The sequence below is a fragment of the Ornithorhynchus anatinus genome, chromosome 5, assembly GCF_004115215.2.
Source record: "Ornithorhynchus anatinus isolate Pmale09 chromosome 5, mOrnAna1.pri.v4, whole genome shotgun sequence".
NCBI lineage: Eukaryota > Metazoa > Chordata > Mammalia > Monotremata > Ornithorhynchidae > Ornithorhynchus > Ornithorhynchus anatinus.
The window spans coordinates 10,107,306-10,120,598 of record NC_041732.1 but is presented as its reverse complement, the minus strand read 5'-3'; the positions used below and the strand labels follow the sequence as shown (position 1 = coordinate 10,120,598).

Here is a 13,293-nt window from a genome sequence, read left to right as displayed (position 1 = left end):
TGGCTCTGCCCAGATTTTTCCTGGTTCCCCCTCCTCCACCATCCTTTCTTCTGTTTCCTATCTCACTGGGTCTTTTCCAGAAGCTTACCCCCAGGCACAAAATTCCCACCAATATGAAGACATCAGGTGGACCAAAGCCTATCCAATAGACCTCCCCGACCAATTCCACGACCTCATCTCCTCTAAGCTTCCATGACGTTCTGAGATCCTGGGCCTGAGGGTCGTTACTGAGTTTCCTGACTGGCCTGTCTAACTTTAAATCTGAAATGATTCCAACTTGCCACAAAGCAGGACTCTCGCTTCCGTAAATCAATCCGTAATGTTTACTGACCGCTGCCTCTGTGCAGAGAACTGTTTGCAACACTTGGGAGAGTTAAATCAAGATATTAGACATGATCCCTGCCCTCAAGGAGCTTCCAATTTGGTGTGGGAGACTGATACTAAAATGAATGGCAGGAAGGAGGAAGCAGTAGAGAATATAAATTGGAATATAAGTGTTATAAGGGTGGGGGCAAGTACCCATGTTAGGTGACACAGAAGTGATGAAGTAGCAGCCGGCAGGAAAATTGGTAGGAAGATAAGAGATGAATCAGGGAAGGCTTCCTGGAGGAGATGAGATTTCAGAAGAATTTAGAAGATGGGGAGAGCAGAGGACTACCTGATGTAAAGCGGGACAGAGTTCCAGGCAGGAAGGAGGATTTCTTTTTTCACCATATGTACAACAGACCTATTTTGAATGGGGAATACACCCGCCGGTTTACCGAACCACAGGAAACCCCCAAAATGCCTAAAATGAGCCAAAGCAGGAAGGAATGTGGTGAGTCAGTCCAGCCATCCCTGCCCAGAACTTTGGGTCCCACTAAATATTCCGATGATGTTTTCTCTTGAACTTGGCAGTAAGAAGGAATTTCCTGAGAATAAGCACCCCTCTTCTATTTTGCATTCCTTAATCTCTCTCTCTGAGAAATAGCACTCCACCTGCCACTTCCATTTCTATATGGATATCTAGATATAGACATATAAATATTTAGCTACAGACATATATATGTGAGAGTGGCATGGCCTGGTGGATAGAGCGCGGGTCTGGGTCTCAGATGGACCAGGTTCCAATCCCAGCTCTGTTACTTTTCTGCTGTGTGACTTAGGGCACATCACTTCACTTCTCTGTGCCACAGTTACCTCATTTATAAAATGGGGATTAAGACTGTGAGCCCCATGTGGGATAGGGATCGGGTCCAACCTGATTAGCCTGTATCCACCCCAAGAGCTTAATACGGCGCCTGGCACATAGTAAGCACTTAACAAACACCATCAATATTATAGATAGATTTATATAGAGATAGATTGAGATAAATGCCATGTTTATATGTATTTATAGAAACAAATGTATATATTTATAAATATATTTATATATAAATATAAACTATATATATATGTACTTTCATATGTATATATGTACGTGCCAAACGGGCACGTGAGTTTTCCCTCAAGGGGCTGTGGGACAAAGACCGCCGCCCAAGCCCCAGAGCGGTTTTGTTTTGTGAATTTCAGCAGTGCTTACTATGTGCTAGGCGCTGTAGTAAGTGCTGGGCTGGATACTAGCAAATTAAGTTGGACAAGTGCCTGTCCCACATGGGACTCACAGTCTCAATCCCTATTTTACAATTGAGGCAACAAGCCAAGAGAAGTGAAGTGATTTGCCCAAGGTCACATAGCAGACAGCGCTTAGAACAGTGGTCAGTGCTTAGAACAGTGTTTGGCACATAGTAAGCACTTAACAAATACTATCCAAAAAAAAGTAGCAAAGGCAAGATTAGAATTCATGACCTTCTGATTCCCAGGCCTGTGCTCTATCCACTATGCCATGATGATGATGACGATTACAGTAACGATAATTATTATTATAGTAATAAGCCATTCTGAATTATGCTCAACATTGGCTTACCAAATGGATGACAGAACAGGGTGTCTCAGAGAGAGACTGTTCTGTGGCCACAGACTGCTCCTGTTCTCCCTTACTAGCCACCTTGCAGTGTGGGTTGCTGGGCCCAGGTGGACCCGACGATAGAATGTGGATGACTCAAAGCACACCCTTCGCACTACCGCAAAAAATGACGCAGTTGTGGGTGTCTTTAAGACAGTAAGGTCTAGTTTTCCCTCTTAACCATTGGAGAAGCAGTGTGGCCTAGAGGAAAGAACCTGGACCTGGGAGTCAGAGGTCCTCGATTCTAATCCCGGCTCCACCATTCCCCTGCCATGTGACTTTGGGCAAGTCATTTCACTTCTCTGGGCCTCAGTTCCCTCATCTGTAAAATGGAGAAAAACATCTGTTCTCCCGCTTAGACTGTGAGCCCGTTGTGGGACAGGGACAGTGTCTGACCTGACTATCTTGTATCTATTTTAGTACTTTGTACAGTACTATATTACTATATGTACATATAGTATATATGTAATATATACTACATGTACATCCATATAGTCAGAGTTTAAGTGCCACAGATAGCATTATTATTCCTAGTGCTTTGCACACAGAATGCACTTAAATAATAAATATTAGTTTTGCAAAGAAGGATGTCAAAGACCTTTTAAGCTAGTTTTGGGCAGGGTATAATAATAATGTTGGTATTTGTTAAGCGCTTACTATGTACAGAGCACTGTTTTAAGCACTGGGGTAGATACAGGGTAATCAGATTGTCCCACGTGAGGCTCACAGTCTTAATCCCCATTTTACAGATGAGGTAACTGAGGCACAGAGAAGTGAAGTGACTTGCCCACAGTCACACAGCTGACAAGTGGCAGATCCGGAATTCGAACCCCTGACCTCTGACTCCCAAGCCTGTGCTCTTTCCACTGAGCCATGCTGGGAATGTGTCTATTATTGTTATATTGTACTCTCCCAAGCACTTAATACAGTGCTCTGCCCACAGTGAGTGCTCAATAGATACAACTGACTGACTGACTCCAGAAGGAACTCAGAATTTCTCTTCATTATCATTATCAGTGGTATTTACTGAGTGCTTACTATGTGCAGAGCATTGTACTAAGTGCCTGGGAGAGAACAATATGATCCAATTGGTAAACATGTTCCTTGCCCACAATGAACAAGGGTTTGGGAATCAGAAGGATCTGGGATCTAAACCCAGCCCTGCCGCTTGTCGTTCCATGACCTTGGGCAAATCATTTAACTTTTCTGTGCCTAAATTATCTCATCTGTAAAATGGGGATTAAGACTGTGAGCCCCACATAGGACATGGACTGAATCTACCGCGGTGCTTAGAACAGTACCTGGCACATAGTTAAGTGCTTAATAAGTACCATAAAAAGCTGGGGAGCGGGGGCGGATAGAGAAGGGGCAGAGAGGAAGAGGAAGAGGTAATGGAAAGACCTGAAAAGCTCCCCCCGCACATGAGTGTTGGAGAGAGAAGGGTTTGAGAGATTTATGGGTCACAGGGAAAAGCAAGGGGGAGCAGGGGAGGAGGGAGGTGAGTGCGAGATGGGAGAGAAGAAAGAGGAGAAACTTAAAAGTGTTGTCAGCCTCCACTGGGCAGGCCATTCAAGACTGATGCTGCTTCCCTGCATCTGGCTCAGACTGCAGACTCCAAACACACCAAAGCCTCCCAGGGTCCACTCTGTCTGTGGGCTGCAATAGCGGGGAGAGAGAGAGCCGAAGAACCGAGCCCCCGAGCTGTCTGGGAGACCCGGACCGCTAGGTGAGAAAGGCAGCAGCAGCAGCAGGAGGGCAAACAGATCCGTGGCCCTATGGTGGGACGAGGGGGTCGCGGGAGAAAGAAGCAGAGAAGCAGTGTGGCCTAGTGGGTAGAGCACAGGCCTGGGAGTCAGAAGGAACTGGGTTCTAATCCTGGCTCTGCTGATGGTCTGCTATTTGGCCCTGGGCAAGTCATTTCACTTCTCTGAGTCTCAGTCCCCTCATCTCGAAAATAGGGATGAAAATTGTGAGCCCCCGGTGGAACATGGACTGTGTCCAGCCTAGTTAGCTTTGTATCTTCTACCCCAGGGCTTAGTACAGTGCCTGGAACAGAGTAAGAGCTTAACGAATACCATTAAAAAAAAGCAGAGTCAGCCCAACCGGGATAGGAGGAATGGGAATCAGGCCAAACCTCAGGCTCCAACCTCCTCCCCAGATGGATCTTTTTCCCTGAGCTTTGGCAGAGGGACCCTGTTCCTCGAGATCAAAGGGGCTGAGCTTGCTGGGGGGGACTTCCAGCCCGAGAGTCTCGAAGAATCAGAAAACCAGTGGGAGGCTCCTGACTTTGGCAGCTCCACTTGGCCCAAACAACAGTTCCATTTGAAATAGAGAGATCTGAGGGGAGCACTAGCCGTGAGGAGCAGGAGCGACAGCAGGAAACCTCACCAGAGGAGCACTAGCCATGAGGAGCAGGAGTAGATGAGTTACCAATCAGATTGATAGCAGACGGTGGGCTGACGTGGACAGAGCCACCTTCTCCTAACAGTAATAGCAACAACTGTGGTACTTTCATTCCATCGTATTAATTGAGCGCTTACTGTGTGCAGAACACTGTACTAAGCACTGTTAAGCACTTACCATGTACCAGACACTGTTCTAATTGCTGGGTAGATACAAGATAATCGAGTTAGACACAGTTCCTGTCCCACATAGGGCTCACAGTCTTCATCCCCATTTTACGGATGAGGGAACTGAGACACGGAGAAGTTAAGTAACTTGTCCAAGGTTACACAGCAGAGAAGTGGTGGAGCTGGGATTAGAACCCAGGTCCTTCTGACTCCCAGGCCTGTGCTCTATCCACTCGGCCACACTCCTCTTGGCAGGCGTCCACCATGATTGGAATGGGAGAGGACCCATTCAATCCGGAGGCCTGGTTGAGGCCCTTTTTGGTCCTTTTACAAAGATTCAAACAAGTTTTCTTGTGTTCCTGAAATGACAACTTTTGGTCCTTTTCCTCCATCGGGCCTGGGCTACCCCAGGAGGCATTCGGGCATTTGCCAGATGGCCAGTTGTACTTTTGAAATTCTTCCAGGGGAGAGGGGAGAGAGCAGTGGCAGCACTTCCATCCGGCCTCTTGTCTCCCCGCTTTATGCTATTGCCAATCCCCAGAGACCCACACCTCAGAAGCCCCACCCAATGGCCTCGACTTCTTGGGAATTTTCCCGGCATGCTGGCTGGAGCTAGGTCGAGGCAGGCTGACTTGTACCCTTCATGTTGGAGGATGAAAGCTCATTCTACTGTTGTCATTGTCAAACGACGCAGAGCAGGGAGATCCAAAAGCTCATTGGACATTTTGGTCTGAAAGTACCTTTCCTCCAGGAATTACACAGTTCTCTCCACACAGTAATTCGCTGGGCTTCTCTTCACAGAAGACCTCCCTGACACAGGTGAAAGGTAAACCTCATGACTGCAAAGTGGGGGAAAGAGGGACAGGGAGAGGGGCAAAGTGATTGCCAATATGGGACTGGGCAGTGTAATGGGGACAGTGTGTGTGTGTGTGTGTGTGTGTGTGTCTTTGAGGAAAGACTTGGGCGTGTGTCTGCTTGAAGAAAGGGTTAGGCACCTGTCTATTTGAAGAAAGAGGTAAGAGTTTTTTGAGGAAAGAGTTGAGCATGTGCGTGTTTGAGAAAAGAGTTGAGCGTGTATGAGGAAAGAATGGAGCGTGCTTTGTTTTTGAGAAAGAACTGTGCTTATGTGTTTGAGCAAAGAGTTGAGTATGTGTAAGGAAAAAATTGAGAGTGTTGTGTGTTTGAGGAAAGAGTTGTGTACACGTGTTTGAGGAAGGAGTCGAGTGTATGTGAGGAAAGAGTCAAGTGTGTGTGTGTGTGTGTGTTTGAGGAAAGGGTCAAGTGTGTGTGGGTGTGATTGAGGAAAGAGTCGAGTGTGTGTGGGTGAGTGGGGATGTAAGAGAGATAGAGAGATGCGGATTCTAACACCCATTCAGGGTGATGCTATCAAAAGACTATCAGAAGGCAGAGGGTAAGTCATCATCTATCCTCGGGAAGACCCCCTTGCAAGCCTAGAGAAGGCAGCTCTGCAGAGGGAAGGACGTCACTTTGACCCAGCTCGGGGACAGTTGCCAGGGAGAGGACGGATGAGCCCAGGGATGAATGACCTTCCCAGCAGCCTCTGGCGTTCCCAGAGCAAAGGCCCCACCCACAGATGCCCTGCTCCTACCATGTTCATGACGGTCAGCACGTAGTTCTCTATGTGCTCGGGGCGGTGGTACTCGACCATCTTCTGGTCTGCCACCACCAAGGTTTCCACCCACTTTTCCTTGCTGATGGAGCGCTGCCTGATGCGTCGCTTCCTCTGCTGCTTCTGTTCCCACCGCTCTCTCCGCTTTTCCGACTTCTCCAGGTTTTCTTGAGATTCTGTAGAATTCAGAAGGGAAAAGCTTTGGTTCACCAGGACGGGAGCCTTTGGGCAATGGGGAGTAGGCAGAGGATATCTCTTCCTGCCCAGATTTCAGAGTACGGTCATTTTTTTCTTATGGTATTTGTTAAGCATTTACATGTGCCAGGCACTGTTCTATATGCTAGGGTAGCTCCGAGTTAACCAAGTTGGACACAGTCCATGTCCCACACAGGTTCACAGTCTTATCCCCATTTTACAGAAAAGGCAACCGAAGCACAGAGAAATGAAGTGACATGCCCAAGGTCCACAGCAGGCAATGCATAGAGTTGTTGACCTGGGTCCTAACCAAGGCTCTGCCATTTGTCTGCTGCGTGACCGTGGGCAAGTCACTTAATTTTGCTGTGCCTCGGCTACTTCATGTGAAAAATGGAGATTAAGATTGTTAGCCCCAGGTACCACAGGGACTGTGTCCAACCCGATTTGCTCGTTTCTACCCCTACGCTTAGTACAGTGCCTGGCACCTAGTGAGTGCTAACATATTCCATAATTATTATTATTTATAATTAATTAATAACTATCATTGCAAGTGGCAGAACCAGGATTAGAACCCAGGTGCTTTAACCACTAGGTCACGTTGCTTCTCCATTTCTGATGTAACCCAGGGGTTGGGTATTGAAGAACTTCAAACTGTGGGAAAATGGCAGGTGGTATGGTAACCGGGGACTGAATGGGAATGAAGGGGGGGTTCAACGAGGAAAGGGGGAGATGGCCCAAAGACACTACCGTGGCTGATTTTTCAAGACAAATTCCTATAATATTGAATCCACCTGTGGGAGAAAGCTTCACACCCTCATTGTGTTAAGGGTTTTCAAGTTACATAAACACACAGCAACACAAAGGACGGATGGTACCCAACAGTAAGGGAGATTCAGAGGATGCTGGGAAGTGTGGAAGCAGCCCAGGTTGACTGATGCCACATGCGGTCGGAACGGTGGCCATTCATCCGGTCCTAGACCAGTCAGATTTTCAGTTGGTCTGCCCCTGTTCAGGATGGACGTGCCACAGGGCACCTTTACGTCCGAAGTTTTTAGTTTCAGCGCCCAGTCTCTCTGCACCCCAGCTCCTGCCGCTGAGTGCTGTGGTTTGAAAGTGACTCCCGTGTCCACAGGGAGCTTGACGGGGAACATCACAACTACGAAGCGATGGAGAGGATCGGGTGTCCCCCCAGTAACGCACTCTAGGATCGTGCAGACTTCTGAACACTGTTCTCTAGAATGTTATTTTTTTTAATGGTATTTGTTATGCCCTCAGTACTAGGCACCGCTCTAAACTCTGGGCAGATACGAGGTAATCAGGTTGGAGTGAGAGAAGAGGAAAGAAGGGGCTTCATCTGGGAAGGCCTCATGGTGGAGATGTGCTTTCAATAAGTCTCTGAAGGGGGGAGAGTAATTGTCTGTTGGATTTGAGGATATGTGTTTACTGTTGTATTGTACTCTCCCAAGTGCTTAGAACATGCTCTGCACAAAGTAAGCGCTCAATAAATATGATCAGATGAATGAATGAAAGACTAAACTAAAGGAGGGCCCTCCTTAAGAAATTGAGTCATCTGTCCCCATCTGGTCATTTGGGATTTAGCCATGAGCCTCAGGCATTTACTGGCTTCTTTCAGGAAGCTGACAGATGGGCTACTATCTGGCCTGAAGGCAGGGCCTTTGTGGAATTAAAGGAGCTAAATGCATCGGGTGTTACTGATAACCCACACTGACTTGTGTACAAGAGACTGAGCTACTCTTGAGCAATCTGAAACTTTTACCCTTTTGCTGTAAAACAAACTAAAGCTCCAGATACCATCTGGGAAGCCTCTGCCCAGAAGATAAATAGCAGTTGAGCCAAGCGGATAAGCACTTCCCCCTGCCCTCCTGCCTCTGAGGGTCTCCACTCCCAGCATGCTCCACACGCAGTGGGCCAGGGATAAAAGCTACTCCCGCACGCTCAAGAAATCAATCATATTTATTGAGCCCTTACTATGCGCAGAGGATTTGGGACAGTACAGAAGAACAGAGTGGTAGACAGGTTCCCTGCCCACAAAGAACTGACAGTCTGGAGTCGGGGGACAGACATTAAATAAAGAAATGTATTACGAATATATCTACCAGTGCCGTGGGGCTGAGGGAGGAGAAAATAAAGGGAGCAAATCCAAATATAAGGGGGATGTAAGAGGGGGTGGGAGAAAAGGAAATGAGGGGTTAGTCAGGGAAGGCATCTTAGAGGAGATGTGCCTTCAGTGAGGCTGCTCAGGGGGAAGGGGACACATGTAATTATTTAGACAATTGTGCTCCCAGACTCCTCTTTGGCTGCCAAGATTTTCAGCCTATTTTGTCTATTTGTCTTCTGATGTTTCATCATTCCTGAGGTGTCTATCTCCAATCCCTTCTCCCCACTTTAACTCTTAGCTTGCAAGCCCCCCAGGGGACAGGGACCATGTCTAATTCCCACCTGTGTATGCTCTCCCAGGGCTTAGTCCAGTAATAAAGACTATTACTACTATGTGTCATGTTCATTCATGCGATCGTATTTATTGGGCACTTACTGTGTGCAGAGCACTGTACTAAGCACTTGGGAGAGTATAATACAACAATAAACAGTCACATTCACTGCTCACAGTGTTCACTAGAGGCAGCAAGGTCTAGTGGAAAAAGCGAGGGTCTGGGAGTCCCAAGACCTGGATTCTAATCCCTCTCGGCCCCTGACCTGCTGTGTGACCTTGGGCAAGTCACTTAACCTTTCTGTCCCTCAGCTTCCTTATATGTTCTCCTTTCCTTTTAGTTTGTGAATCCTATGTAGGACAGGGACTATGTCTGATGATCTTTTCTTAACCCCGCGCTTAACACAGTGCTTCACACTTAGTAAGCTTTTAATAAATACCATCATTGAGTCGGGGGGGGGCGGGAGGGGAGAGGGAAGGGAAGCCAGAATGATGGAGAGTGCTCCTGTTCCTCGGAGCCCAGATGGGGCCAAAGAAACTGGAGCTCTTCCAGTTCAGACAAAGGGTGATTCCAGGAACAACTGTGGCTTTGCCGGCATTGGTTCCAGGAACGCCTATTTCACTAGTCTAACATCTTCGGGTTCCTAGAGGCGGTAATTGGAAGGGGCGGCTGTCAGAATCAAAAGCAGGTGGGCAGAGGGACAGACAGACAAAACAGACAATAGAGGAAAACAGCCTGGAGGTCGATTGAGGGATTCCCAAACTAGATCCAACTCGCAGAGGTAACTGGCTTAGGCTGGAAGCTTGGCACCCGCTAGGAAGCTATCAGATGGTCTATTTTTTTTTGCGGTTTTCCTGGCCTCTTTGGAGCCAAATGAAAAAGGCTGAGTGGAAATGAGGGCCAGAATTATAAGAGCTGGGAATTTCAGGAGTAAAAAACAAAAACAGCTCCTTATGGGCAGGGAATGTGTCAGTTCGTTGTTCTATTATATTCTCCCAAGTGCTTAGTACGGTGCTTTGCACACAGTGAGTGCTCAGTAAATATGATTGAATGAATGGAAAACGGGTAGGATTTGGTTCATTGTGAACAGCTCCTACACAAAATGTTCAGAAAATACACCTCCCCATTAATCCCCATTTTACAGATGAGGTAACTGAGGCAAAGAGAAGTTAAGTGACTTGCCCACAGTCACACAGCTGATAAGTGGCAGAGCTGGGATTTGAACCCATGACCTCTGACTCCGAAGCCCAGGCCCTTTCCATTGAGCCACGCTGTGGTATCTGTGAAGCGCTTGGCATGTGCTAAGTAGTGTACTAAGTGCTGGAGTAGTCACAAGGTAATCAGTCTGGCAGGGGCCTTGTCCTACATGCAGCTCCCAGACAAAGAAGGAGGGAGAACAGCGATTTAATCTCCATTTAACGGATGAGGAAATTAAGGCATAAAGAAGTGGAGTGACTTTTTTTTATAGTATTTGTTAAGCGCTTACTATGTTCTAGGTGCTGGGGTAGATACAAAGTAACCCAGGTTGGACACAGTCCATGTCCCACATGAGGCTCACACTCTGAATCCCCATTTTACGGATGAGGTTACTGAGGCTCAGAGAAGTTAAGTGACTTGTCCGAGGTCATGCAGCAGGCAAGTGGCAGAGCTGGGATTAGGGCTCAGGTCCCCTGACTCCCAGGCTCCTTAGACCAGGCTGCTTCAAAAAGAAATGGAAAGGTGATTACCTTTGACTCCACAAGTTCTCAGGACACCCGGAGGCTTGGTTTCTCTCCCTACACTGGAATTCGCTCTTGAGTCCTCCTGGTGTTCGGGTGCCTGTCGCTTATAGATCACGTGAGGGTGGGCCGTCCCAGCTTCGGGTTCCCTCACATCCAAAGGCTCGATGAAATAGTCTTCGTGCGACAGTCGAAACACACCTTTCTAGGGGTGAAGAGAGAGTAGGAATTATGTATCGAGGCCCCAGTGTCGAAATAGAAAATGAGTTCATGGCTTTTCAGAAAGAAAGCAGGGTAAGTAAAGTGGCCTGATGTCCTCTTTGAAGTGGGACAACTAAAGTGGCCTGATGTCCTCTTTGAAGTGGGACAGTCCTGAAATTTTCTTCTGCCCATGTTCAGTTTCTCAGAACACATTTTACCATTTTTCCCTGTCCTCTCCTCTCCTCCCACGCCCCCACCACCTCTATCCCCACCCACTTTCTGGTTTCAAGGTGTCCAGCAAGGGACTGATGTCTAGCAAATCAAAAGAGAGTAGTGTGGCCTGGAAGTCAGAAGACTTAGGTTCTAATCCCAGCTCTGCCATTTGCCTGCTGCGTGATCCTGGGCAAGTCATTTAACTTATCTGTGCCTCAAGTTCCCCGACTGTAAAATTGAGATTCAATACCTCTTCTCCCTCCTACTTAGACTGTGAGCCCTGTATGCGACAGGGACTGCGTCCAACCTGGTGAACTTGAATCTACCCCAGCTCTTAGTACAGTGCCTGGCATATAGTAAGCGCTTAAAAAATACCATTAAAAAAAAAAGGCCTGGGGTCCTCCCATCATTCTCCCTGCCACTGCTTGATGGTTGAAGCCCAGTGAGAAGGCTGGAACCCCAGTCCAGATTTCAGGGGAGAGCGGGAGGCCCTAGCGGTCGGCAACTACCAGCAAAGACTGTGTCATCTCCCTCCGAGGAGTTGAGCCAAGTCTACTCAATGCCTGTCGTTGCAATCAGTAAGCGCAAGGGTCCTCCCCACTCCAGAAGAAACACATTAGGTTCAGAGATTTGAGCGGACTTCTGAATGACATCATTACATTACGCTGCTTGGGCGCATCGGAAAGAGATGATGCCATATGGAATGCATCTACCCCCTAGAGTGTAAGCTCCTTGAGATCAAAGATAGCAATTAGAAAGCCTAAAGATGGCAAGACTGTGGTTCTTGAGGGCAAGGACTGTGCTTACTTTTTCTATTGTAGTCTCCCGAATGCCTAGTTCAGGGCTCTGCACAAGGAAAATGCTAAATAAATATCACTGATGGATTGATTACTCAAGCCCTCAACTATGCATTCATTCATTCATTCAATCATGTTTATTGTGTGTACAGCACTATACTAAGCACTTGGGTGAGTGCAATATACAATAAACAGACACATTCCCTGCCCACAGTGAGCTTACAGTCTGGAGGAGACAGCCATTAATATAAATACAGAAGTTACAGATAGGTACATAAGTGCTGTGGGGCTTGGAAGGGGAATTAATAAATCGGGCAAGTCAGGGAGATGTAGAAGAGGGTGGGAGAAGAAGAAAGGGGGGCTTAGAGAAGGCCTCTTGGAGGAGATTGCCTTCAATAAGACTTTGGATACACTGTGGCCTTGATCATCTGGATATCTCAGGACACTGTTTGGGGAAATGTTCGGAAAACTTTGGCCGAGCCGTGTTGGGGAGCGAGAATTGCTTTCCTTTCCCGAAAGGGCTCCTTAGTGTAAAAAAAAAAAATACATCAAAATTGTGTTTGCCCGAACTCCCTAGATAACTGCAAATCTCCCAGCTGGGCTCTGCCTACATAAGTTCGGTCCAGAGTGCCACATTCAAAATATCTGACTCAGCGCCCGGGGCCGGAAGGAAAGAAGGGGTTTTCAGATGGACTGAGAGTGGGCAGCGGCACCGTGTCAAAGGGCAGGGCTGGTCCCTTTGTTACGGAGCTGGACTCCCCCTCCCCCTTCCTCACGCCCCCTTTCCCGGTGCCGCCCTCGGGCTGGCTACGTGGGATCCTAATGGAGTCAGAAATCTGGTCCAGGAGAAGAAGAGGGGATTGTCTCCCTGGCGCCCAGCTCCATGAAACCCCCTCGTTCTCGGCTCTACTAATTATGCTCTGGGCGTACAATTTTCCTCCTTTGACATTCCGCCCGCCGATGGGTGGAGAATTAACCCTGGCTCCATCCAGCCCGGTGACTAGAATCTCCTTTTCTTCCCAGGGCATAGTTTCAGAAGCAGAATTCCCCCCTCCATCCTGCTTCACAAACCACTCAGTCCTGAGAGTTTTGGGATGCCCCCTCTGCCCTAGAGGGTCCTCGAGATCCGCAATCCAGGTGGACGCTGGACCTGGTTCCTTGGGATAGCGGTGGGGGAGAAGAGCCTGACATCATTTACTGCATTTTCAAATGGTCAGCAGGTTCTCTGGGCTTCCCCCTTAGCTCGGCTCCTCTTCCCCAGCTCAATCCCACATCTCTTCCTCGCCCCTCCCGCACAAATTCCCTTCGGCAACACAAAGGCCAAGTCTACACTGCCTCTTCAAAGTGAGTTAACCACACGCATGCCCCCAATCATCCGAAGTGGCTTAACATAATCTTGCGGCGGGGCGGCTTCAGTCATCTGGCTACCCTGAGGCCAAGAAAAATCCCTCCGCCCCCGCATTCCTTATGACATCATTTCTTTCCGATGCACCCAAACAGCAAAACATAATGATGTCATCCAGAAGACCGCTTAA

General features: G+C 48.0%; 1 protein-coding gene across 1 annotated transcript in view; it reads right to left on the bottom strand.

Annotated features, from left to right (window-relative positions):
- Positions 1-13,293, bottom strand: part of ADAMTS7 (ADAM metallopeptidase with thrombospondin type 1 motif 7) — a 122,450-nt gene that overhangs the window by 96,499 nt on the left and 12,658 nt on the right. Inside the window, 2 exon segments of the mRNA XM_029066529.2 lie at positions 6,164-6,360; positions 10,557-10,752. Coding sequence (XP_028922362.2) covers positions 6,164-6,360; positions 10,557-10,752 — 393 coding nt within the window.